The sequence below is a fragment of the Puma concolor genome, chromosome D3, assembly GCF_028749965.1.
Source record: "Puma concolor isolate L17-30 chromosome D3, mPumCon1.1.hap2, whole genome shotgun sequence".
NCBI classification, from domain to species: Eukaryota; Metazoa; Chordata; class Mammalia; order Carnivora; family Felidae; genus Puma; species Puma concolor.
The window spans coordinates 81059130-81086546 of record NC_141678.1 but is presented as its reverse complement, the minus strand read 5'-3'; the positions used below and the strand labels follow the sequence as shown (position 1 = coordinate 81086546).

At 41.6% G+C, this 27417-nt stretch overlaps 1 protein-coding gene and 1 long non-coding RNA gene across 2 annotated transcripts in view; one reads left to right on the top strand and one right to left on the bottom strand.

The window, feature by feature from the left end:
- Positions 1 to 5345, top strand: part of LOC147575670 (uncharacterized) — a 57002-nt gene extending 51657 nt beyond the window's left edge. The window contains exon 4 of the long non-coding RNA XR_015242615.1: positions 5093 to 5345. This is a non-coding gene — a long non-coding RNA (uncharacterized LOC147575670). The remainder of the gene's footprint in view (positions 1 to 5092) is intronic.
- Positions 1 to 27417, bottom strand: part of PHLPP1 (PH domain and leucine rich repeat protein phosphatase 1) — a 214642-nt gene that overhangs the window by 19066 nt on the left and 168159 nt on the right. Inside the window, exons 9-12 of the mRNA XM_086683168.1 lie at positions 27049 to 27144; positions 23529 to 23684; positions 13418 to 13618; positions 9754 to 9916 (exon numbers count right to left, since the gene is read on the bottom strand). Coding sequence (XP_086539294.1) covers positions 9754 to 9916; positions 13418 to 13618; positions 23529 to 23684; positions 27049 to 27144 — 616 coding nt within the window. The remainder of the gene's footprint in view (positions 1 to 9753; positions 9917 to 13417; positions 13619 to 23528; positions 23685 to 27048; positions 27145 to 27417) is intronic.

Here is a 27417-nt window from a genome sequence, read left to right as displayed (position 1 = left end):
TCAACATCGAAATGGAATTTTGAAGGGGCTTCCTTAAATCAAAATACCTGCAAGATGAGGAAGGCAGGGACACCTTCAAAATGAGAAGATAACTCAAAAGAAGCTCAATAAGAAACTGGTAAAAGACTAGCTGTTGGGCCTGCCTGCCGCCTGCAAGGAAAAAGGCAGGAGTCAAATAAGGATCCCACCCTCCAGGCATGCAGTACCTACATCTTCCACCAGCTCCTGCCTAAAATCACTCGAAAACGACGACAGAAAGGGTCAGCATGTTGACGAGGACAAAACTTGTGTTATCTGCGAATGGGGATAGTACCTCCGTTCTCACAAAACTGAGGTAAGCCCTAAAAGAGGTGCTGCATTTGTGTTCTGAGAGCAGGGAACCCGAGGAGAAGGTGGCTCACCATCTACAAGAGGGAGAAGGAGGAATTGGCAATTTTTCCGGATAAAAGAACATGTAATCCACTATTTGGCAGAAAGGGGTAGGAAGAATTCAATTATCCGGCTTGAGGCTGCACCTTCTTATGATTTCAGAAAATGCCTCAAGAGCCTGTTAAAAATCTTAAGATGGTTTGAAAGGCAAAGTGTATCCAAGAATTTCAGAATCTTTAAAGCAGACAAAATCGTCGTTTTTGGAAAAAATTTTAACTTAAATCTGTTATGGATTGGGGAGGGACAGAGACTGAATGAACACCTATATTTTTGGAGAAAAATATTCTCAACTGACTTCAAATAATGCAATGTTTCCACACAAATTGTTTTATATCCTTGCTCTCAAGCAGTAGCAATGATATAAAATTATATTGTAATTTTAATTACTTTGTATTATGAGAGTGTTGTAACCACTTTATAAAAAGTTGGACAAGTGGAAAAGCTTAGAAAACTTGCCTTTATATGTAGCACCCTAAAATAACCAGTGTTAGTATCCAATTTTTCTTATTAATATAAACAAAAATTTTTAAAAAACATAAATGTAGATACAGTTTCATCACTTATTCCATATCTGGACTCCTAGCACCCTTAATGGCAGAAGACATATATTCATTGAGCCTAAACATCAATAGGGAGGTGGTCATCTTTTTGTTTTGTTTTTCCGTTTATAAATAATGGTTGCATCAATAGTCAACTGGACTGTAATGAAAAACCGCTAATACTGAGAATACTAAAGACGGGCTGTTCCATCAGGACAGTCCGTGTACATCAGCACAGAGAAGGCAAATGCTGCCAATGCGATGTGCTGGGCAGTGATGAAACACAAGCTTGAGGACTGGCCGGTGTGCGTAACTTAGAACGGGTGGTTGACAGAAACAAAAACAAGGTCCGAGCATGAACTATGGGGAAAGACTGTAGACATCTCAGAACATTATGGAATTTTATGAAATTGATAGGCATCGTTTTCTAATTTCACCTAATGATTTAAACACTCATAGCTCTGCTGGTGTAAAATTGCTCATTCTTTAAATTACCAAATTATAAAATGAGTTCAGTAGGGTGTTTATTTATGAAGACAATGCTGGCGTTGTCTTTATAAATAAACCTCTTAGAAGTGGTGCTTACCACCATCACGTCCCTCTGTCTCTCCCCCTTCCCCCTCCCCACAAGGCCCTTAATTCACTGCAGCCAGTTCCTGTGCCCTGTCCCACAGTGTTGTCGCCTCTACAGGGAGGTCTGGGACCACGGGGGTCCTGACTTTGCTCTTGTCTCATCTCCCTCCGGCCCACTCCCCACAGGGCTGTCAGGGGGACTGTGATGTGCTTAATCCCATCTGATCACACTCGGGCTTGTCTTTCAGTTGCTCCCTACTGCCTTCCAATCTGCCACCAGACTCCTCAGCATGTCAAATAAGGCCCTTCATCTCCACCTTTCAGCACCTGCTTCCCTGCACTCTATATTCAGCGGTGTCACAGTTAATTCCAGTTCCCGCGTGTGTCATATTCTCACTTGTGCTCTGCACATACTGCTGTGACCAGGGCTCTTCAGGCTTTCCTCGCCCCTTACCTGGCACAATCTGCCCCATTCTTGTCAGTCTCAACTCAACGCCAATTCCACTAGGACCCCTCGTTCAAAGTTTCCGCTTATTTATTCCTCCCGTTAGACTACGAGCTCCTAGAGAACAGGGCCGGTGGCTTCTCCCCCATGTCCTTAGTGCAGCACAAAGAACAGATGCCCACAAATGCCTGGAAATTAGTAGACAATTATTTGTTGAACAAAGAAATGAACGAATCTTCCGAGAAGATCCTCCAGTAATTCAATCCGCTAGGATGGAAACGGAGATATGCGTGCTGAGATTAAGTTCAGTCGAGTAAATAGCATAATGGCAGATAAGGAGAGAAATACCCTTTCATAGTTCTATACATTGGAGGAGGTTTGATCATGAAAATTACAGGGTGTTGGTTCCCAGCGCTGACCTACTGGCATTAACATAAACAGTCAGTGCTCTACTTACAAGCTCTATTCCTTATTCTTTTAATAGTCTTCAACAAACACTTGTTGACTGAATGGTTGTAATGGCTACCACTAGGAAAACAGAAAATTTGGGGGTGAGACTGGAGAAAAAAAATAGTACTTGCGTATTCCATGACGTTTAATGTATGTTTCTCTATTGTTTAATGCATTAAAATTTTCTTGAAAATACATTATTAAATAGAATGTTAAATCGGTCTACAAAGTTACCTTTCCCTCTTTCAGGCCTATTTTAGGACATAGCTTACAAAAACTACTTGGCTATAATACAAAATTCTGGTAAGAATACTCAAAACAGAATTATCCAATCCTTGGAAAAAGTGAGATAACTCATAGTTGGAGGAACTCAAGATTTAGAGGGAAAGGACCGCTAATACGTCTAGCTAAGAGCACAGGAAAATAATCAGTGCATCTTAAAGAGAACTGATCTGCCATTTAAGTATAATTATCACCAAAGCTCTGATATCTTTATTATGTTTTCCTCACAAAACCTTACCAATGACACGGACGTATCACTTTTCACAGCAGCGTATTACCTACTATCCCCCCAGTAATCGCCTGGACTGCCCGGAAACAGCAGAGTCACCTGCTAACTCTGAGCGATTCTGCAACCGCTCAGTCTTCAGACCACAGCCAGGCCACCAGCGCAGCCATGCGGCCCTCCAGTGCGCAAAGGGGCACTCCCAATCACCTTTGCACCCCGTGCCCCCACGGCGGGAAAAGCTGCTGATGTAATTATTTCTGTAATTGTTCAGAAGTGTATATTGTTTAAACCGCCCCACCTTTTAGGGAGTTGCAGAAGACCTTTCATCTTTTATAAAGCCTTCCCTCTCTGTATTTACATACACTGTGATTTTCCTCCGAACAGGTTCACTGATTTTCATTACAAATTCCTAAGAAGCAAATAAATGCAAGTGTTCATCCAAAAGAGCCTTGATTTAGCACCTACCTGGTGGCAGACAATAAGCCAGACGTCAGGGATCTACAGAGCCGGCATCACAGTCCCCACCCTGGGGAATTCCCAGGCCAGAGTGGGAAGTGATTCTCCCTCCGGCTGCGAATCAGTAATAGGTACAAGTGTGCACGGATGTGACAGGTTAAGGCTTCCGAGAGAGCCTTCCAGGAGGGGATTTTTGTGAAGAATCGAAGATAACGAGGTAGAGAAAACAGGAGGGCATCCAGGGAGAGAGAATAGCACACGGCTTACCAGGACACGACCCACGAGTGACTGGCGTGGCCGGGGATGGCGGAGAGGCAGGCAGGGACCAGATGGTAAGCTACAGACTGTGTCTCAGGTAGAAGTGGTCTGTACTATCTCCCTCTCTTTCAGTTAGGAGACAGCCTTTTAGCTTAATAGTAAAATAAATATACACCTGTATTGTTTCTCACTATGTAACTTGTAGCCAGATTCTCTTGCAACACTTAAACTATATTTATTCCTGATGTTGTATAGACTAAGTGGTCATTACTGTAGGGCGTTCATATATCTAAGTGAACTTGTTAACTAAATGAGCCAGGCAGAACCTGTCAAAGATACTAAGACTCCAAACCCAAAGCTGGAGTTCTGTTTTTCTATATAGGGGCGCCTGGGTGGCTCAGTCGGTTGAGTGTCTGACTTCGGCTCAGGTCATGATCTCGTGGTTTGTGAGTTCGAGCCCCGCATCAGGCTGTCTGCTGACAGCTCAGAGTCTGGAGCCTGCTTCGGATTCTGTGTCTCCCCCTCTCTCTGCCCCTTCCCTGCTCACGCTCTGTGTCTCTCTCTCTCTCTCTCAATAATAAACAAATGTGAAAAAAAAAAAGTAAAATTATTTTTCTACATAAGATTGTATCTGTCTGTAATTATTCAGAACTGTATATTGTTTAAACGTCCGCACCTTTCAAGGAGTTGCAAGAGAAGACCTTTAATCTTGTATAAGTCTTCCTTCTCTATATTTACATATACTGTGATTTTTCTCAACTGGATTTTAGATTTAGAACACCTTTATTGGCAATAGTTTGATAAAAATGACAATCAGGGTAAAAATTTCTTTTAAAACAATCCTCATTCCACCAAATAGTATTCCATTTCCCCAAACATGAATTCCCTTAAACACTGAAACTAAATTATTTGCAAAATTTGGCTTTAAGAAAACGCATCCTTTAGGGGCACCTGGGTGGCTCAGTCGGTTGAGCGTCTGACTTCGGCTCAGGTCATGATCTCGTGGTTTGTGAGTCTGAGCCCCACACTGGGCTCGCTGCTGTCAGTGCAGAGCCCGCTTCAGATCCTCTGTCTCCCTTTCTCTGCCCTTCTTTGACTTGCGCTCTCCCCCAAAAATAAATTAAAAAAAAAAAAAAAAAGAGAAAGAAAGAAAGAGAATGCATTCTTTATATAAATTGAGCAATTCCTTTCTATCCTACTTCTTAAAATTGGTTGTGTGTGCCTTTGGAAGGATTGCAGTGGTAGGTATATCACAAAGTTACAGGGCACCTGGCCCGTGCTTCTTTGGGCTTCAGTTTTACTGAAAGATTATGGACAGAAAGGGCCTTTATGTTTACACGAAAACTAACAGAAATGGTAAAAAGTAGAATGCAGAATGAGTGTGTGATTTTAGATTGCAGAGGAGACTTTAGAAAAATTTGCTTGTGATTTCAGGCCACACCCCAGACTTCTGGGCCTATCAGCTCACTTCTCTTCAGCCTTAGGGGCAGAAGACTTTGAAGAGCATGACGGTGACCACGTCACTGCCTACTTCCTGAGGACTCAGCCCCGAGCGCTCCTTTCGTTCATCTGCATGTATCCATGCCCCACCGCATACGATGCACACGGCGTTTTGTTGGAAAGGACATGGCTCTGAAGTTAAAAGGATCTGCCGAAATAATTGTTTCAGCTAGAGTTTAAAAACCATCAAACAAACTAGTCTGCCTTAATTCGTTACTCCAATTTTGAAAGAGCATATGCAGTCCTGGCTTCCTGCTGTTCTGTCACGAGTGAGGCAGGGAGAAGAGTGGCATGAACGGCCACCCGTGGTCTCTAGACGCTGTGTCATTCCTTTCCTTTGCTCTTGTCAGGAGCCCTGCCCCACACAGAAATGGACACAAGATTCCCGGCACGTTAGAAGATCCCCTACATAATTATTACTGACCCAGATTCTAGAACCCTAGTGACGACTGCTCCCAGTTTCTGGTTTTTAGATACACAGGACAAATGCCTCCGTGACCTTTAAAGTCTGCGAGGTCAGCTACTCTACCCGGCTGACACCGAACTGGTCCCTGATCTGTCTTCATTTGCATTATCCTACTTTCCGAAGAATTAATCCCTTTTCTTCCATCCATTTGACCCAACAGTTCCCCATGTTCTTTGTATCTTTATCACAGAACCGGTTCTCTCTCTCCCTCTCTCTCTCACCTCACCTTACAAACAACAGCAAACAGAGTTTGATTCCAAGGGATATTCAGCTTCCTGTAATCAGTGTTCTCAAGAGTGTGGCATATTAAAGATACTTCATGCTGCATTTCCCCGTGAAAAGAACACAGATCCTAGAGATCAGTTCACTCAACTTATCCGAGTAGCTTATTACTGCAGAGTACAGCATGGAAATAATCTGCAGAAAACTTCAAACATTTTAAAAGACACTGTTCACCCAGTAATTAAAATCAAGATGCCACAGGAACATGTCAAATTTAAAAAAGAAATCGCTGACATGGTGTTTACACTACAAATTTCACTCACCATATGTATCACCTGTTTGTTTTATCTACTCAAACCACACTGCAAAAAGGGTTAGAATAAATCAACAACTGGAGGTTACTCAACTAAGAGCTTGGGGAACCGAGCGCTGTATTCATGGTCACTTTTGCTTTTTGGATTCATCAGCCACTAGTAGCCCAAGTGCAGACTTCGGCCTAGGACTAAGCAAGCAGAGTCTGGCTTATGTGGTGACTCTGGGATCATGTTTTCCTGTCTAGACCACGGAGAGCTGATCTACATCCAGACGAAGCCTGTCTATTTTAGAACCAGAATAGAACACAACCTGCTCCAAGAATACAGGACTGGAGGTAGGGAAGACTAATTTGAAAGAGATAAACAAAGGGGAAGACAATAAAACCAAGGAACAAAAGTGCTCTGGCACTGGGTCCACGTGGGCTCACTGGAAAATTCTGAAAGGATACTTTTTCCTGCTACCAACTTGTATGACCTTCCTGCCCAAGTACAGAAATTGATGCTGGAGGATGAGCAGATGTCACTGAATGTACCAACATGAGAAAAGGCCAGACCTAAATTTTATCCAAGATAAAGTAGAGGAGGGTGCATACAGCCTGTTTTAGGGGTACAAGAATAGTGACTTAGTTCCTCAAGTTAAAAAAAATATATTTTAGCATATATATTTTAGTAGGGGAACGTATTTACCCTTTTAAGTAGTAACTGGCTTTGAAGCTTCGGTAACAAAGCTGTGAATAAGCACTTTCCTTTAACGTCTTACAAGATGAGACTGTATGGAGAGAACAAGCTAGTTAAATATACCAGGGCCTGTCCCTCTTTAAATCATGTTACCTGCTCAGGTTTTATAACTGCAAGGATCTTAATTTATGATATACTTTATAATTATGGCACTTTACTTTCAAGAAGCAATAGGAATATAATCTAGGGTTATTAACTCAACAATGAAATTTTAGTATAGGCCGAGTGTTTCAACTGAGGATAAAAATTATCTCTTTTACATTAAAAACATGCTAATTTAGAGCACAGTTTACGGTGAAGAGGTGCACAGGTGTTTTATCACTTGAGATGCAGCAACTCTTTTTACCAAGAATTTTCTTGGTTTAAATGTGTGTACCTGCTTACACAGCAATTTAAAATATTCTCATGTGAGACAGTGACATTTCAGCTCGAGTTCTAAAACAACAGATCTGCTGCTTTTTCGACACTAGCTGCCCAGGGCTGCAAAACGGACACTTCTGTATATGAAGGATGCGAGATTGTGCCCACCGCCACTCCCATCCCAGAGCAAACCCCGACAACAAAACCTCTATCTGCTGGTAATGGAAGCGCTGCGTGGTAAAGACCGGATGTTGTTAACATACGGAGAACGCTAAGATATAGTAGCCGGGATAAAAAGAAAAATCAAGGAACAAAAGAAAGAAAACCATTAAAAAAGCAATATCAGAAGTAAAACCTTTAAAGGAGCGATAAAGTCAAACAGAGCGAAGGCAACAGGGGAAGGCGTTAAACAGATTTACAAGGCGCCGACCGACTTTAGAATCCAGGAAGGCAAGCAAGGGTCTTGGAGAGGATTCGGTTTCACAGAAGAAGAGTCAGATTTTGCAAAATCTAGTTAAAGCCTGAAAAGTTTAAATGTCTATCTGTTATCTGTACTTTAAACCAGATACTTGGGGGGAAAAAAAAGTCTAATTTACAATTTTGAGTAAGAAAACACTAAAAGACAGGTGCAGAAAGTAAGACCAGCAAACGGGAGGTTGTTCTTGCGACTCCTCCCTTCTCGAGCTGGTGCCTCACCGGGCACGGTGCACAGAGACCCAGTTTAATAGGTCCCTGTCATAGCACAGCCCCCGTGTCCAGTAATGGGCAGGACAGGAGCCCTGGGAAGCTTAGCTGTCAACCTCGTGCCAGTGCTGGAGGCAAAGAAGTATTTCTTTACGTAACAAATTTCCAGATTTTGATGGTCATCAGCCAGAATAGCTGCTGCATATAATCGCGGCTGAACCACATCAGGAGTGTATTAATTATAGCTAACGTTACAGACTTCTTCCTGTGTGCCACTCCTGTTCCAAATGTTCACACGGAGTATTTCACTCATCCTCACAGCAATACTGTAAAGGAAGGACTAGTCTTCCCTCAGTTTACATATGAGGAAATGAAGCAGTTAAGGAACTTTTAGCTGGAATGAAATTCCAGGTCTGTTTCCTTTCAGAGCCCTGCCTCTTCACCCTTGTGAAAGGTACTATATGGAAAGCAGAAGTAAACTATGTCTATGAGCTTATAACCAATGTTCTAAAATGCCAGTGATGTATGAAGTGATAGTGTGCTCTAGGTAAAATACATCATGGCCCAAAGCATGCACATACTTAGAAAATGACTTGTATATACCTCAACCATGTAAATGGATAAAAACCACTGTAGTGAAAGATTATGCATGCTACTTAAAGTGTCTTCAGTGGGGCGCCTGGGTGGCTCAGTCGGTTGAGCGTCTGACTTCAGCTCAGGTCATGGTCTCACGGTTCATGAGTTCGAGCTCCACGTCAGGCTCTGTGCTGAGAGCTCAGAGCCCAGAGCCTGCTTCGGATTCTGTGTCTCCCTCTCTCTCTCTGCCTCTCCCCTGCTTTCTGTGTCTCTCTCTCAAAAATAAACAAACATTAAAGAAAATAAAGTGTCTTCAAACGTCTACATAATTTCTTAAATCTGATACATAAAGATCATAACAGAAAGTGCCTGGAGGGTGGCCAAGAAAGATGACTTTGGTTCCTTTTTAGGAGATTAAAATGTGCTCCAAGTCTATAACCACGGAGTTATTTCTTACTAAGCACAAAACTGACGATCAGAAATGCTAAGATACAAATGAAAAAACACATTATATGTAAATAACTTCTTACTTTTGCACCAAAAATCATGAATAAGAAGTCGTTACGTGGCTTTCATTCTGGCAGGCTGGTTTCATCCTATGATCTACCCTGAGGCAGAAGTCACGAACTGCAGACTGTTTCTGCCACCAATTTACGGTCTTCATGGACACAAATCCCTTTGTTTTTCAGCACCTCACATCAGATGGGAATAACAGCTCTTCTGCTAGTTTCATTAAATTGAAATGAATGTTTGGGGATGGGAACGATGCTGGATCTGTCAAGGGAATTAGTACTAACTGGGTGCTGTGCTGGTGGATACGATTTAATCGCGTGAGTCTGGGGGAGGAGCATGCAGTTTGTTAACTTTTTCAAACTGCTGTCAGGCATTTGAGTGACCTACTCTTTGAGCCTCATAACCACCCTGGAAATAAGGAGGACAAGTATCGTTAGATGGGAAAGAGGTGACTATATGGTTAGCCTCAATTCACACAGCTAGTTATGGACAGAGCCCAGAGTATCACTTTCCCAACTCCTGATCCTGTGTTTTTTATTTATCGCTGTTGGTTTTTCCCTCTGCTGACAAGGCAGTGTAGCCCAGTGGTTGGAAAAGATGGGGCAACGTCAACCGAGAGTCTTCAATCCAACAAAGGCGCAGACATCCTGAACTGATGAATTAGAGAAAGCAGTTCTCTCCTGTGACCTGCATCTTGGAGGCTACGGAGTCAGACCACGTACCTTGATTTCTGGGAGCTGCATCACTTCAGGAAAGACTTCAATGCAATTAGAATGTGCAATCACGGTGTGCATACGCCTGCAATTCATGACAGTGGTCGGGATGGCTTTCAGTTTATTCCCACTGACATCAATTTCTTCAAGTTCCTCCAGTTTTGCCATTTTACTAAAGAAAGGAAAATCCAAGGGGGGAGCAGGTCGTAAAATAATCACAAGGCAATTAAAAAATAATACATAACAAGAATAAAAAGGGAATTTACTATGAACCTAAAGATTCTTTAAAGATTCACTGTATAATATAACTGTGTGTTAACTATACTGGAATTAAAAAATAAAAGATTCACTTGTAATCATCATTTTAACAAACAAGACCCGGGCACCTGGGTGGCTCGGTCAGTTAAATGTCTCCATCTTGATTTTGGCTCAAGTCACAATCTCATGGTTGTGCGATCAGGCCCCATGTCAGGCTCTGCACTGACAGCACGGAGCCTGCTTGGGATTTTCTCTCCCTGTCTCACTGCCCCTCCCCTGCTTGTTCTCTCTTTCTCCCTAAAAAAATAAAAAATAAAAAAATTTTAAGACCATTTTCACTATTGGTTTTGAGTATCAAAGTAGTTTAACACCTCCTTTCCTAGTATAAAACAAAAACTATTAACTTCAACTGTTCAAATTAGCAAAAAAAGAAAAATGGATGTCTCTTTCCTCTTAAAACTCTGTGTGTGAATTAAGTTATCCTGGCAACAATCGCTTTGCTATGTAGCTTAGTCTCAACGCCAATAAAAACCCTACTCAAGTGGGTAAGTTAGCATTGATCCACTGGAAGTGCTTTAAAAAAGCTCAGTTTGAGGGGCACATGGGTGGCTCAGTGGGTTAAGCATCTGACTTCAGCTCAGGTCATGGTCTCACAGTTCATGAGTTCAAGCCCCACATCGGGCTCTGTGCTGACAGCCCAGAGCCTGGAACTTGCTTCAGATTCTGTGTCTCCCTCTCTCTCTGCACCTTCCCTGCTCACAGTCTGTCTCTCCCTGTCTCTCAACAATAAATGTTAAAAAAAAAAAAAAAAATCAGTTTGAGAGAAAGACTTGTCTTTGTATTGGCTCTGAAAGGTCAGGGGAGGCAGTGTAGCCCAGGGCGTTTGCTCATATGAAGACATGCTTTCCCCAAAACCCCACTCCCCAGATTCCTGTGACATCATTTGTGATGACAAGATGGTGGGAGTACCATCTGGACCATCTCTTGACCTGGCAGGGCCCAAATTCAAACCGTGCCCAAAAGAAATTCCTTTCACCTCCTGTTAAATATCTGCCAAGGAGGACTCTTGCTAACCTTACTTTAATAACACGTCCTAATACATTGAACACTTTTGTTTAAGAATGTCTTTTATTGTGGTGGCGTCCAAGTCCTGATTTCAGCTCAGGTCATGATCTTGCAGTTTGTGAGCTCAGGCCCCATGCTGGGCTCTGTGCTAACACAGCAGAGCCCATTGGGATTCTCTCTCTCCTATCTCTTTGCCCTTCCCTCTATCTCTCTTGAAATAAATGAACGTTAAAAACAAAAAAAAAAAAAACAAAAAAAAAAACGGTTAAAAGAATGTCTTTTATTTTTCAGTCTTAATCTATAGTTGATCTTAGTAATATTAACCAATAATTATAGTAACCAAATAAAGAAAATTTGTTAGGGTTTCTTGCCTTTTCTGCAAATGTGGAGGGAAAAAGCCATGCACCTCTATAATCCTGTAACAGCATCTACCACTCCTCTGACCCTTTCTCTACTACTGGTGATGCTGGGCTCCAAAAACTGCAGGATTTCCAGTAAGTATAACTCAAACTTTGAATCATGTAGTTTACAATTGTTGGTATCTCCTCTGTTTGTTATGGTTTCATTTGTCATAATAAGCCTTCAAAAAAAATTTAGCAAGAAATCCTTTTATTTACTTTTCCTTCTGTCATCTCTCAAATATAAAATTTATCTTATTTATCTTGAAAATTAATATATTCCAAAGATACAGTAAGAACTAAGTTTTCATTTTATGACATCAGGTCTTTTAATATCCAGAACAGGAATCAGGATATGCTACAAACAACACTGTGTACACAGACTGTGAAGGGATTGAGCTCCGACTGCCTGAATTTGTGAGACTATTACTTGAATATGCTGTTATCATATTTGGAAAGAAATATGGAGAAATCCATGAGTAATGGGGCATGGAAAATGACCAAAAGTATAGAAATCGGGCCCAAGAAAGAACTTAAACAAGTTTCCATTCCTCCACTTACAAAGAAGGTGACCAATGGACTAGACCGCTGGAGCATGTTCTTTAATTTGGGAAACATTTGTGGAGTGTCTGCCCCAGACCAGACCTCATATATACACGGGACTGAAGGTGACAAATCACAGTCCTGACTCTTGAGGAACTTGGGGTCTTTAGGGGGCACCTGTGCTATATCACAGTCCATAGGGAGACAGAAATTGTAGCAAAATGCATTTTTATGAGGTACATAAAAAATTCTCTGTATGTAGGGTGATTACAACTGGCATGGGTCACTGGAGGCTGCTATCGAAATCTGAGTTAGTGGTAGTTTCTCCTTCAGGGCTTATTTGCCTCTCAAATAGGATGAGGAGTCCTTTCAGAGATATTATTGTTAGGTGATTGCCATGTTTTCTTCCAAAAATATCATCTCCTCATTCCACAGTAAAATACTATGTACACAGTAAAAGTACATGGAAGTAAAAAAAAAAAAAAGTACACAGAAGTAAAGTACATAGAAGAAAAAAGAAGGTTTAATCATTAATATCAAACGAGAGGAAACAATACAGAAATAAATATGTACAACAACAACAAAAAAAACCCAGAGCAATGCTTTAAGTCCATGCATATTTGGCCTTCCTCACTTAGTGAGGTTTCGATAGGCTCGTAGCCTTGAGGGCAGCAGAGGGAAGCCGTGCCACTATTTCTTGCTCTGCCCGGTGCTCAGCTGGAGCTAGCAGCAGAATACCAGAAGGGGCTAGCGGTCGCCTCTGTGCTGGGCGTGTGTGTGTTCCAGGTCCTAACTTGTGAGATGGACAAACGCCAGTGACGCACGTGGAGTATTTCCTTCGTGGCAGGCTGGGTGTGTAGATTCACCCCAAGTTAGACACCGTGCCACTGCCCCCCCCAAATTACAAGTTCAGATTACAACAGAATTAAAAATGGAATATTCTGAGAGCCAGAAGTTGTTTGTAATATGACATGGTGTCTCTGGTCACATAGACAGGCCACCGTGGCTTTTTATACCACAGCACAAATACAAAGACTGGTAGTTAGTTAAGAACCGTCAGGTTCCTGGTTTACGTTCCAATTCCCACACACCGTATTAGGCTAATTAAACAGAATAATAATTTGGTTAAAAAGAACCAAAAAGAAAAAACATGCCCACGAAATAACAATACCTTATTTCAAAATCATAAGAATGCCATAGTGATTGGGTCCGTGGATACATTCACAGGAGAAAAGCGAACACATTTCTCTTTAGGGAAATGTTAATCACAGCTGATATGAAAGACAACTGTGAACTCAGGAGGGACAAGCTTTACTTTATCTGGGAAATAAACATTTTAGCTTTTGCCTTTCCACCTGTGAACCCACTTTCAGAAATGCACTGGAGAACACTTTGTGACCTTCCGTTACCTTGCTGGAAAACTCTGAAGTCGATTATAGGCCATGTGAAGGATCTTTAGGTGGGGGTGTCCTGTTAACAAGGGCACACATTTATCTGTGAGGCTGTTATTTGTCAAATACAACTCCTGCAGGATGCTGCTTGTCTCTTCCGACAGAGTGGCTGGCGGAAGGGTTTCCAGTTTGTTGGCAGACGCATTCAGGAATCTCAGGCTACAATGACAAAATGCAACAAAATCCCACTGATAAGCCAGAGCTCTGGTCCAGAATCCTCAACACATCTGGAATTTTTCTGACTGATACCTGGCGTGTTCTAAACTGGGTTTAGAAACAGGCATTTAAAAATAAACCCTGGCTTTCCTCGCCTGCATATAGATACGTGACCCCACGCTCTGTAATGAACACACTAACTATCTATACGTGCTAGACACAAAAAGGTAAAAATCAATGTTTACGGAAGCACCAAGGTGAGAGGAGGGGATTCATTCTACAGCTGGTAGGGAGTGGAAGGGAAGGTGGCATGGGAAAGTTAATATTCTGTCTTCAGGAAGAGAAAAACAATTGCCTATTTTTAAATAAAAGAGCCCTTAGGGTAACAGGACAATCAGACATGAGGTCACAATACAACTAAATCACACGGTGAGTGTGATGCCCAAACCGCGTTTTGCAGACGCGTGTTCGCGACTGCGGCATGTGCTCCATCCACTCTCAAGCTGTAGCCCCCGCAACATGGAGAGTGTTCAGCCCGTCGGACTCTCCCCTGTGGTTACCAAGGTCAAAGCTGCCTTGCCTCCCCACCTGGAAAAGCCTGTTAATGAACCACCTTTCTCTTGTTTCAAAACCACCTAGGTTTGAAACTTTCGGCATCCAATTCAGGACTATTCTGCCATATGTTAAGAAAAAAAAAAAATCTTCCTTAAAAAAAAGAATATGCAATATGAGGTATGGCAGTTTTTAATCCTGGATAAAAAGAAGGCTTTGTATTCAGGAGTCATCCCCAGGACTGTCATGCCAAGCTGTCAATCCACTAATACTCCCCAATCTTGCAACCCCCCCACACATACTTATACACACTGGCCAACTCCACTACTTGTCTAAGGAAAAGCAGTATCCCCAAAATAGAACATTTTCCATTAAAGAAACACGTATTCAGTTGACATTTAAAAAAAAAAAAAAAAAGGGAAGCTAGAAAGGGCTGTACAGACCATAAATAGTCATGGGAAATTATAGTCGTGTGTGCCACACGGAAGAAAATAAAGGCCATTCATGCAGTTTCTGAAACTAGTTTTGAACTAGGAAGGAAACCAATTTCAGCACCATAGTTCTTTAAAGTATTTTTACGAGTCTGTTTCGTTAGGTCCCATTTATATCACCTGACTTAAATACCCTGTTAAGAATTTCTTCAGGATAGAAGTAGAAAAAATAAAAATGCATTGCCCTAAAATATCATGGACTGGGGTTGGGGGGCCGGTAAATTATATGACAATCTCATTAAAATATAACTCTCTAGGGAATATATCAGTTATGGACACAAGGGAAGAGAGAATTCATGAATGTTCACCTGTCTTCAGGCCAGAAAAAAGAGGGAACACGGTTGGGAAAGGAAAAAAGACAGACTAGTGAATGCTCACCTAGAAAGCTGTCAGAGGGGCTTTGAAACCCCTCCCACCATGTGAATGAGGAGGAGACCGTGATTTCCAAAAAGATTCGTCCTCTCATCTTGTTGAAATTTGCTGCAGTGAAGGAGCCAAATACTCTTTTATGGGAAAGTAAGGGGGAAAAAACCCTTACATCCTACCCCTCCAGGAAATGAAACTAAGTTAAAACTACATGGGCTGGTTCCAAAGGATTTGATTTGAACTGAAAGGGCCTGGTTGAATCACCTTGTTAGCTAACGGCCAGAGAGCAGACAATCGGGCTAAAAAGTTTTTGATTAAATGGCCTTGGGAAAACTCAATTCAATACCCATCGTTTTACAAAAATTCCTAAAGCACTGAGTTTCGCCTCAAGTCAAGATGATGCGATAACCTCAAGCTCCTTCCCTTATAGATTTTGTGGTAACTGTAGAAAACACGGTCTCGCGTGCCGAGAAAGGTTTCGTCCCTATGATCCTCTTCACCAGGCAACCCTCTTCTGCTAAAGAGAGAAAAGGCAGTAACATAGGACTGCTTTCCATTCATTTGTAAGGTGCTATGCTGAGGCCACAGCTCTTTCCTGTTTTCTGTTTCATTTGATGCTCCCATCAGCCCAGAGATGGCTCTCATATTTCACAGAAGACAGAAACTCAAGCTGAGAAAAGTCAAATTACTTGGCAATTGTTAAAAAGTAATTAATGGCAGAGCCAGAAATAAAACCCAGACCTCATTAATCTTCAGAGTCCGCAATTCCCTGACACGTCTCTCCAAAATTCAAATGTTAAAAAACAGTACTAATAACACATTTTCTGAGGACATTTTCATAGGCCCTCCTCGTGAAAAATGCTGGAGGTCGAGCAGGACACCTGCGGGCAGTGTGGCGACCAAATGCACACAGCACTTCAAGATAACTCAGATTCAAAAACCATTCTTAGCAGAAAGTACAGAAGTTGTGCAGAAAAAAGTCATGTACGGCTTCTGCCCTAAAGCATCTGGAAGGCTGCCCACAACAGCAGGGAGAGACAAATCCACTTCCTGCTTCTTGAGCAGTCGCTCTGTTCCTCCCTGACACGTTCTGTCCATCTGCTCTGGCTCATCTAGGTTCTATATTCTGTTTTGTTTTTGTTTGTTTTTCAGTAATTTCCAGCACACCCTTACATTTTACAGCCAAGTTCTGCCACTGAAGCCAAGCACGGGATTTGGTGGTGAAACCGATTCCCCTATTTGTAGGTGCACCAGGCTGCCTGCACTTTAACAATGTTTTTTTGGAGATCCGGCCCGGGACTTGTACTCTATTAAAAATCCAAAAGGTTGAGTCTGAGCCCAGCAACTTTCCTACTTTTAGACAAAGACTTGATTTCTGGCCCCCAAATGTCCCAGGAAGTGCGTAACCCTCTAAATTCCTTATCATCTGTCTGCACAACATAACACTTTTACCAACTTCATCATCTTCATAAGGTTGGTAGCTCGTACAGGGCTTCCAAACTTTCATGATAGTAACCGAGAGTACAAAAGACATTTTATGTGACCACCCAACACAGATGCAGCACACACATGTGTGATTAAAAGTTTCATGAAACAATCACTACTTAGTCTCACTTTATCCTGCAGTGACATTTTCCATCCTACTTAATTTCTTAAAGTGCTGGGAGGAGCCCACTAAATTAATGCCATACTCCACTCTTCAATTCGAAAAACAAACCACAATTATTGTCTGGCGATACCACCTAACAGTGCTGATTCCAAGTGGAGAAAAAGCGCATGCAGTCTAACAGAACTATTGTTTCAAAAGGTAGGGAAAGCTGCCTGGCTTGGGCGCTAAAGGCCACGAGGCTACGAGGTAAAGGAACAAAAGGTATACAGATGAAAGAACTGTTGGACAAGAACACGAAAAGAATTAGTTTTAAAAATAAGTACAATTATAATTAACAGTGATGCAATGCTACAGGTTCATCTACAGACCTTTGCCCACCTTCGTCCATTATCCCACTGACGTCCTCCACCTGGTCCAGGACCCAATCCGGGATCCCACCTTGCATTTCGTCATCGTGCTTCCTTAGCCTCCTGTAGTCAGTTTTATTTGTCTTCAACAACTTTAACATTTTTGGAAAGTACTAGACAATTATTTTGTAGAAGGTCTCTCAATTTACATTTGTTTGATATTTTATCATTACAACACGGTGGTACGTTTTTGGCAAAAACACAGAGTAGTGATGTTGCACCCTCCTATCGGAAGGTACACGATTCTCGAATTCAATGCCCAGATACACTGATTAGGTCAGTCAGGTTAAGGCTTCAAAAATCTGTGGAATTAAGGATTCTGATGATCAGCCACACTGAGACAGCAGAACTGAGGTAAGGGCCAGGAATCTGCATGTTTAGTAAGTTACCCAGGGCATTCTGAAGACACACTTTGAGAAACACTTTAATTTTATTCTCAAAACACCAATACTTCACCAGTTAGCTCCCTTCACTTAAACAAAATAGTGTAGGCAACTTAGCTCTCAAAAATGCCAGAAATATCTGTCTTTGCCAAAAGGCACCAGTTGTCATGGTCAATTGATCACGCTCTCCAAATTCTCTGTTCCCGTTTAGTCCCGTTGATATTTACACATGTTCTGAGTCACTAAAACTTATGGTCTGTAATGTGACTAATACTCTCAGGGTATTTAATAATTACCATGTACTTCATCCGCACATACACTCTCCCCACTGCCCCCCTGAAAGTACCTTGTACTGCTCCAACCACGGATAAAAACAGATCCTAATGTCCACCACAGCAGGAATCTACAACTGTCCTTTAAAGGGTCAGCTGTGACTTTGTTAACTAGACCAGCCGAATTCAGGAGCAGCTCTCCTGTGATCAAAAGATTATTCAGGTGTGAGATGGACGGGGAGGTGGCCATCACCAAGATTTCAGGAACAGAAGGGTGGTGGTCCCTCCTCCACTCGTTCCAGTGACCCAGGGGGACTGTCTACCCCACCCTGCCCAGTTGTTGATGAAAAACTGATTATCTGAAACTCTCCTGGGGGCTTCCATCAAGGGGATCTCCAACTCTAAGCAAAAAGAGGTAAGCTGGGAGATCTTGGCCAGTGAGATCTGGATTAGAATACTGCCGGTTCACCCTGCAGAACAAAATCCCGCCCTCACCATAAGACACAAAGTCACAGCTTCTCAGCAACACAAGGTCCATAGCATCTCACATCTGTCTACAGTTTTCGACACAGCTGCCAGTGAAAAGCAAGTCAAAATAAACAAAACTCAAAGAGGCATACAGAGAGTAAACTCATAAGCTAACATTGCTGGTTCAAGCTATAAGAACTTTAATAAAATTGCTCTACAGTTTTCAGAGGAAGAGAGAGATATTACTAAAAGTCACCTAATTTAGGGGCGCCTGGGTGGCTCAGTTGGCTAAGCAGCCAACTTCAAGTCATGATCTCACAGTTCGTGAGTTCCAGTCCCACATCAGGCTCTGTGCTGACTGCTCAGTGCCGGGAGCTGGTTTCCGATTCTGTGTCTCCCACTCTCTCTGCCCCTCCCCAGCTCTCTCTCTCTCTCTCTCTCTCTCAAAAATAAATAAACATTAAAAAAAAGTCACCTAATTTAAAGCACATTCCCTTCTCTCATTTGGTTACCAGACACCCTCCCGCCACCAGGTGAAGAAGATGAATATACAACCACTCTAAAGCTGTAACACTCAACAGACAATATCATGTAATTAAAACCATGACATTGGTTTTAGCAGACAAGATTCAGAGCTAAAGAAAAACTCACAAGAAAGAGAGTCAAAGTTCAGTCTTTGGCTCTGTGTCCAGTGACGCAGGCTTCTCTGACAGTTCTCTTACAGCTTCCAGGCACAGGTTCTACGTAGAGCACTAGCGAAACCACTTATAACTAACAATGACCTGTATCCAGGCCCTCTCCTCAGTTATATAACCAAACACAGAGCTGGCAACAGTAATTTATTATCACAAAACGAAGAAAGACACAAGGAGCATCTCATACTTGTAAGATTTGTATCATGGAGCAAACTGAAGAGAAGGATCGGAGCAAAGACTCATTGCTACCAAACAGCTCTGCATCGCACGGCAGCCACAGGCTGTTTGTTCTTCCACTCCAGGAGCTTCCATTGAAACTACCCGTATCAGTTCCCTCCCTTTTACCCTCTAAAACCCGCCTTTCATTATGGTTTATCGTGCCATGGTTTTAGAGTCTGCACTTGACTGTTAGCCCCTTGAGGGCAACACCGACGTCAGGCACTTTCAATGCCCCGTGGCACCGAGCAGGTACCAGGACCGCAGGATGTTGGCCTGGACCGTGCAAACTAGAACCAAGCACAACTGAAGTCACCTGCAAGAAGCCAGTCACAGAGATTCTTTTCTCAAAAACCCACTTTCGTATTTTGAAGTTCGTGTTTTCTGGGCTGACCTCCTGCAACGGTCAGTTCTGGTTTATTCCTTCCCCCCCAAACTCATCAAACCAAATATACAGTATCTCCACATTTTCCTGCATGTAGATTACACCCCAGTCAATTAAAAAAATTTTTAGACAGACAAAACCTCCATTATTTAGACATTGGAAAGGGGAAGAAGTATTAACTCTTTAAGAAGTGGCAAATAGTTCAGCGAGAATCATTATAACATGTTGTGTTTCTTGTCTTCCAACAAGTAACACAAGAACACTGTTCAAAAACAGCAGTCAGCAGCTTCACACTGTCCCTTTCATAAGCCAATCTGCCTGTGAGGACCAAAACTCTTAACTTTTCTTTCTGACTCAGAGTCATGACTAATAACACACTATGCTGGAGAGGTGGCTATTATGGTGGTTGGAAAACAAAGGCACTAAAATATGTCTTCTTGAAAAAATTCATTTCAGCCTTTTTTGGTCATTTGCTTTTCTCTCATAAAATAAAGGAGGATGCTTGCTCCTAGTAATTCTCCCGGCCTTTTACTCCAGGACGTTCCTGTGCCAGAAATACATTTCACGTGGCCTGCCCTCCTCCCAGGATGCACAGAGGCTGGTTAATCCCCTGACAGCAGCTCCTATTTTCCAAAATGCAGCTGGCTCTGGATAGACCCATCTATTCCGTCTATGGGAATTTCTGCCTAGATGCCTTTAGCTTACACTGTTAGCTCAGCCTACACTCTCCACGACAGCAATGTCCTCTTTCAGTGGCTCCTAATTTTCCATGTTGCTTTACTAGAAATATTCCAGTTCACACACTCCTTCCTCTTCCAAACTACAGATTCTGTTTGGGAACTGTCCAGAATATGCAACGTGCAGAAACCTAGATTCAGAGCGAGTCGCACAGGATCACAAAGTCACCAGTAAGCAGAATCACTGATGGAAGAATCTACATTACAGATGTCCCACTCAAATCCTTTTCTGAACACAAAAACATAGTCTCCTTGACTACACTTGGGAGCTCCCGCTCAGGGACATGTTTGCAGGTCTGCCCCAGCACCAAGGAGACTGAAGGACTGCTCACTGATTGCTTCTAGGGAATTAAAAATATCCAGAACTGTCCTTTTAAAATCAAATCCTCAAAAATGAATAAAGACTCACTATTATCTGTTGGAGAGTTCCAGCACTATTTACCTACTCTATTAGCCATGAACTTATCAGACTTGGCCAGATCCAGAAATGATTTTATCTCACTCAAAGACTCCTAAATCTGAATCCATGTATCTGTTTCTGTAGATTCAGTATAGACGCCCAGGAGAACAAGTAGATTCTCATTATAAAACCGCACCCAAGTTTTGCCTAGTTAGCCTTATGAAAGAGGACACAAGGTTATAACATAACTTAGAATTCTCCACAGGGAAAGAGATCAAATCCCACCATATTCATGACAACAAAAACCATGTGTCTACAGTTGCCCAAAGGCTGTGCATTGCAAAGTTGACCCCTGAACAGCACAGGTTTGAACTGCATGGATCCACTTATACATGGATTTTTAAAAATGTAATACAGGGGCGCCTGGGTGGCTCAGTCGGTTGAGCGGCCGACTTCGGCTCAGGTCATGATCTCGCGGTCCGTGAGTTCAAGCCCCGCGTCCGGCTCTGTGCTGACAGCTCAGAGCCTGGAGCCCGTTTCAGATTCTGTGTCTTCCTCTCTCTGACCCTCCCCCATTCATGCTCTGTCTCTGTCTCAAAAATAAATAAACATTAAAAAAAATTAAAAAAAAAATGTAATACAGTACTATACATGTATTTTCTTTCTTATGATTTTAATACCTCTTTTCTCCAGCTTACTTTATCATAAGAATACAGTATATAATACATACATAACATACAAAATGTTTGCTAACTGATTATTTACATTATCGGTCGGGCTCCTGGTCAACAGGTTTTTAGCAGTTAAGTTTTTAGGGGGTCAAACGTTACACACAGATTAAAAAAACATTTTTTTAATGTTTATTTTTGAAAGAGAGTACAAGTGGGGGAAGGGCAGAGAGAGAGAGGGAGAAACAGAATCTGAAGCAGACTCCAGGCTCCAAGCTGTTAGCACAGAGCCCGATGAGAGGCTCGAACTCACGAACCACGAGATCATGACCTGAACCGAAGTCAGATGCTCAACCGGCTGAGCCACCAGGCATCCCCCACACACAGATTTTTGACTGTGCCGGGGTGGGGGTGGGGGGGGTGGCGCCCCCTGTTGTTCAAGGGTTAGCTGTACTTTGATATGAACGCAAAAGTAAGAATAATTCTTTAAATGATCTTGAAACATTGCTCTTTTGTCAGGGGAATGATAGAGCACTGGTCAATTACAATTTAACAATCCCATTTTCTCACAATTCCATTATTTCTCTATATTCCAGTAGGAATTCATTATAACTTATATTAGGTACAAAGAACAAATGTTTTTTAAAATGAGGATAAATGAACAAAAGGAAAAGGAAAGGAGAACTAGAAATGTTCTCTATCCTGATCTGGGCGATGATTACAGGGGCATATACACATATGAAAATTCACTGAGCAGTGTGCTGAAGGGTTGTACTTTTTTTTTTTTCACTATAAGCTATCTCTTGATTAAGAAGGGTTTTTTTTTAGGGGCGCCAGGGTGGCTCAGTTGGTTAAGCATCTGACTTCGGCTCAGGTTATAATCTCACGGTTCATGAGTTTGAGCCCTGCATCGGGCTCTGTGCTGATGGCTCAGAGCCTAGAGCCTGCTTCCGATTCTGTGATCTCCCCTCCCCCACTCACTCTCTCTCTCTCCCTGTTGTTCAAAAAAGTAAACATTAAAAAAAAAAGGTTTTTTTTTAAAGGACATAGAAGAAAAATGAAAATCCACAGGTGAAGGTAGTATTTAAAATTCCTTAAATTTTCTTTTGTTCATTAAATAAGTATTTGTTCAGCACCCTGTTTTATTCCCGACACACTGCAAGATGCTGAGGCTAACACTGTAATTAAGACACAGTCATTGGACACAGCTTCGTGATCTAAGAGTGGGGACAGGCAAGTAAACAAGAAATTATAATACAGTGTGTGGTGAGTATTATGACAAGAATAAGCACAGGGAGTTGGTACACATGGTCAGGTATCTAATTCACTTTCGGAGAACCAGAGTTCTTTTTGCCCATGAAAAATCTCACAGGTTGAAACACATCTCAAGTTTTTATTTTAAGGCTGAAAGACCCATCATTATTTTCTTTTTCAAAAGCACCACAAAATTAACTTTTTTGTTTTTCTCATGAGGTACAATCCTTTATGTCATCTCTAAGGTCACAGTCACTCACTAAAAATAAACATTAGCAGCGGTCACAATGATGCAGGCCATCAGGCTAGGAGCTTTTTAGGACGGTACACAAGGACTCTGAAGCAAACAAGATGTTCCCAAGTAAGTTACCACTCAGTTGACTTAAAGCTTTCTTTAAGGAAAGTGCTGCATGTGGCCACTCTTACTTAATGTTTAACCCCCTCCTCACATCAAAACAATTTCTTTAACTACTTAGTGTAACACAACAAGCTACCTGGAAAAAGTCTGTTCAAAAGGAAATAATTTAAATGCAAGGGGAAAACCGTGGTAAAGGTAAGAACAACTGGTTAGAAAACAACGAGAACTGAGCAAACCCTAGGAAAACGATGGCCGTTGCCCAGAGTCACAAGTACGTGAAAGCAAGACCAGAGAGCCCTGAGAGAATGTGGCTAAGACTGCGGCAGCTGCACAAGTCAGAGCAGCGGCAGACTTATCCTCGTGTTACGGCTACACCCCCACGACACGTGCTTGTGAACGACTCCAGGCTCTTCTCTCCGGAAAGCAGTCAAATTAATGAAGAACCTACAGGTTCTTGAGTCCAGGTTCTTGCCCCGACTCCACACGCTACCCAACAGAGACGTGGCTGGCAAAACCGTGCTCTTTGTAAATCTCGGGCAGATGAGCAGAAAACCCACACAAACGGTGTCCTGCCACGTAAGACGGGTCTGCTGGCGAGGGGACGCTCGCTCGGCAACTCAGATCAGCAACCGAAACACACCAGCTGCGTTACCTGTCGGCCTTCATCAGAAGGTTCGGCGGCAGCTCCAGGAGCTGGTTGTGCTGTACATCCAAGACCTCCACCGAGGTCCTTTCCAGCCTCTCAGGGAGCCTCGTCAGCTCGTTGTGTCCCGCCAGTAGCTTCCGGAGAGCGCCGTTACAAAATAAGCTGCGCAAAAGGGGACAAGACAGAAGGAAACTTACTGAGAGCTAATTCGGGACAAAGAATAAAAAATGAACAGGAGTCGAATACTTAAAACAAGCTCTCCGAAGAAACAAATTCATTCAGAGCAACTGCAAATTCACATTACCATAAGTTCAAACTTGGAGCTCTTACATTTCAGTGTTTTCCATACTGCATGAATAAATAAGTAAATAAGAAAAACTTATGAGCAGGAATATTTAACAAAGCAGTTCTACTTAGTGAAAGCGAAAAAACAAGTTTCATAGGAGATACCGAAGAGAACAGTCTACCCTTGTTAGACTCACTGGGCGAGCTTTAAAAGGTTGTAGGCTTCCCACGGTAGGCCTTGTTTCTCATATTGCCCTGGAACACGGGTGTTTTACCCACAACAGATTCTGAATAAATACAGTCGATCAATTTTTAACCATAGGATCCACATTAAATGAGGATTCTTCTATCCAATTAAACTTTTACAAATGCCAACAGATAAAATGTTACATTTTTCCTCATCTGCATTTCACAATCACAATTATTTCTCCGTTTCCTCACTCCCTTCTCTTTGGTTTAATCCTAGGCCGAACAGAGACCCTCTCCTAAAGAGAAGAAAACACACTTAATCCACTATTTTCTCTCGAGACTCAGAGAGCTGTTTGGAACCTTGGCTGTGTTTCTTCCATGGGTTATCAAAAATGGAAACAAATGTTGAATACTTTTTAATCAAGTACAAATCCGTTTCATGACCAATTCAGACTTCTCCAACAGTGGTAGAGAACAAAACGGGCCCCAGGGTCAAACACAGAAGTGTGGGGGCTGTGGGAAAGAGAAGTTATCATTTGCATCCAGGATCATCTGGAGTGAGAATTCATTTACACTGCTGTCAAAGAGTGAGGCTGCCTCACCCCACCTCCTGTCTTCTAGCACTCTGACCTCACTCACGGACGGCCAGAGCTGTTACAATCACTCCACATTACGGTATAACTTTATTCACTTAGAATCAAGCTAGATCCTTCGCTCACAAAGATGCAACCAACCTGTCTCAACGCCGTGACAGCAGAGGCCGCCACGAAAGGTGTGTGGCCTGCCCGACTTTGAAGATTTAGCTACCAGTGTAACAAGACAGGTTATCCAGGACTGCCATTCAGTCACAGCTACTACAGGGGGCAGTCTCTGTCATTCACTTGACACCAGTAATTCAGGACTTGGTTCACCATTTTTACTGTCTCACTGGGTACAATTCAGGATTCTTAGAGGGTAGAATGTATAATTTATTACCACACACACACACACACACACACACACACACACACACACACACACACACTTACTTTACCCTTAAACAAATGAATATCTGAAGGACCGGTGAGAAAATCTTTATTTTGATTTTTCCAAATAAAGGAGATTTTATAACTACAGTATGAGTCTCAACTGCTAATTACTGGACTTAGCTAAATTCTTTTGGATACTATCTAAGCATTGTTTTCCTTTTAATACATTTCCACTTTTTAAATATTAATTTGTCTGGTGAAGTTCTTCACATACATGGCTTAGATAAACAAAGCTTGAATATCAAAGCAACTTCGAATGAATTGCTGTCTTGCCTGAATATTAGATCAATGATAGGGCTGACAGAAAGTGTGCAAGTAAACACCACAAATAGGAAAATAATATGTATTCTTTTTGTCCCACATATTACACACACTACATACACACACACACACACACACACACACACACACACACACACACACACACAGAGGCTGTTTAATTCCTTGACAATAGGGCATTTAGAATTTATTTTGAATAAACATCCATTTAGATCCCCCAAAAGCATGACTAATGCAGATCCAATCAAGGATGAATTAACTTTGGAGAAAACTGGATAAAATATCAGTTATCTTGTTTGTTTAATTGTTGGGTTTGTGTACAGAATGTTTTTTTGGAGCCTACCGTGAAACAGAGACCTTAAATGCCAATGTGCTATCTGTTGGATTGGGCGGGTCGAAGTGGGGAAGAGAACAGAGAAAACAGAAGAAAGGTAACATTGCAACATTTTTCCAACAAAATTTTCCCCCATTAGTAATAGCCTATTATGATTTTTGCTGTTTGTCTTCTGAAAGGGTCTGTCTCTCACACATATGCACACTGCTGTCCACAGGGCACACCATCAAAATCATCTTGATAATGGAGATGGGCTACACAGGGTCACCTACATGCTCAGTCAACACAAAACTCTAAAGCAGAAAGCATTTTCAAATAGAACTGAAATTCCAGGTATAACATATGGCCAAGGAACAAAGTAAAATTAACTGAGCTTTCTAGGGATTGAAATGTAACCCAGATCTCTTTTATAAGATCTATATTCTAACAGCATTAACCAACAGAAATCTAATGCAAGCCACAAATGTCATTTAAAATGTTCTAGTAGTGACAGTAAAAAAGGTGAAAAGAAACAAATTCAGTCTTACATTTTATTTGTCCCAATATCTCCAAACTATTATTTTAACATGTAACTAATATACAGTATTGAGATATTTTGCATCTGGTGTATATTTTATATGCAAGGACGAGGAACATTCTAAATCTCAATGGTCACATGTGACTAGTGCATACCATACTGGACAGAAGAGATATACACTCATATAAAAGATAAATAGCATTTTCATCATCACAGAAAATTCTATAGGATAACACTGGAATAGCCTACCTTTTGTTATTAATCCATGGCTAGTCACTAATAGTCAATACTATTTTGTACTAGAATTAGTTCACCTGAAGGTATCTGTATCAATGGCCTTAGACATCATTACATGGCTGTTTCACAAATCTTGCCATTAAAATGAAAATTTACGAAATTTACATTAAGAGAAAAGAGAAGGAAAGAAAAGTCCTTGCACCTTTCTTTCATACCAAGAAAAAGAGAATCTAGTTTGCTCTTTCTAGGTTTAATGATCTAATAATCTTTTTTTCCAAGGTTATGTTTGAGGAAAACCAAAAATTATTTGTGGGGAAGGCAGGCATGTTAAGTCAACAGACAGAAGTGGAAGATTCTGAAAGAACTGAGATTACAGAGGTGAAGCAATCGTATTGTTGGCTGAGTTTTCAAACACAGCTTATTTAAAAACATCCCTAAGCACAGCCCTGCATGGCTCTGGAAAGCCGGGTTGACGAAGTCTCACTCTATCATCCACTGCATGAAGAAAGTTTGTAATTCAAAGACACCACAGGAGATAAAAGATATTAAAAATAAAGCTTTAAAACAAATTCTTGTAGGAGTTCACAATAATAAGCTAAATTACTTAAAAACTGCTGATCTAATTTGAGACCCTCTCACTTGATCTGTAATACTCACCGTGCAGGAAGTTCGCATATTTGATTATGACTAATATCCAAAACTTCCAGCTTTCGGCTTTCGCATACCCACTCAGGCACGTTTTCTAAGCAGTTCCTAAATATAAGAATATACAATTTTGTTGTTGTTGTTGATTGGAATTTGGCCTAAAATATGGTTTGAAACTGTAAATAATTATTTAGAATAAAACTTTAAATGAAATACCAAAGTATAGTGAGTATTAACCAAAAGGATATGTCTATTCACTTTATATTCACAAGATAAAGTGTGACAAGGAATAGGAAAAAAAGAAAAAGTAGAAAAGGACACAGCTACAGCATTTCTAAAGTCTTCAAAAAAAAAAAAGGGGGGGGTATGTTTTTCGGAATT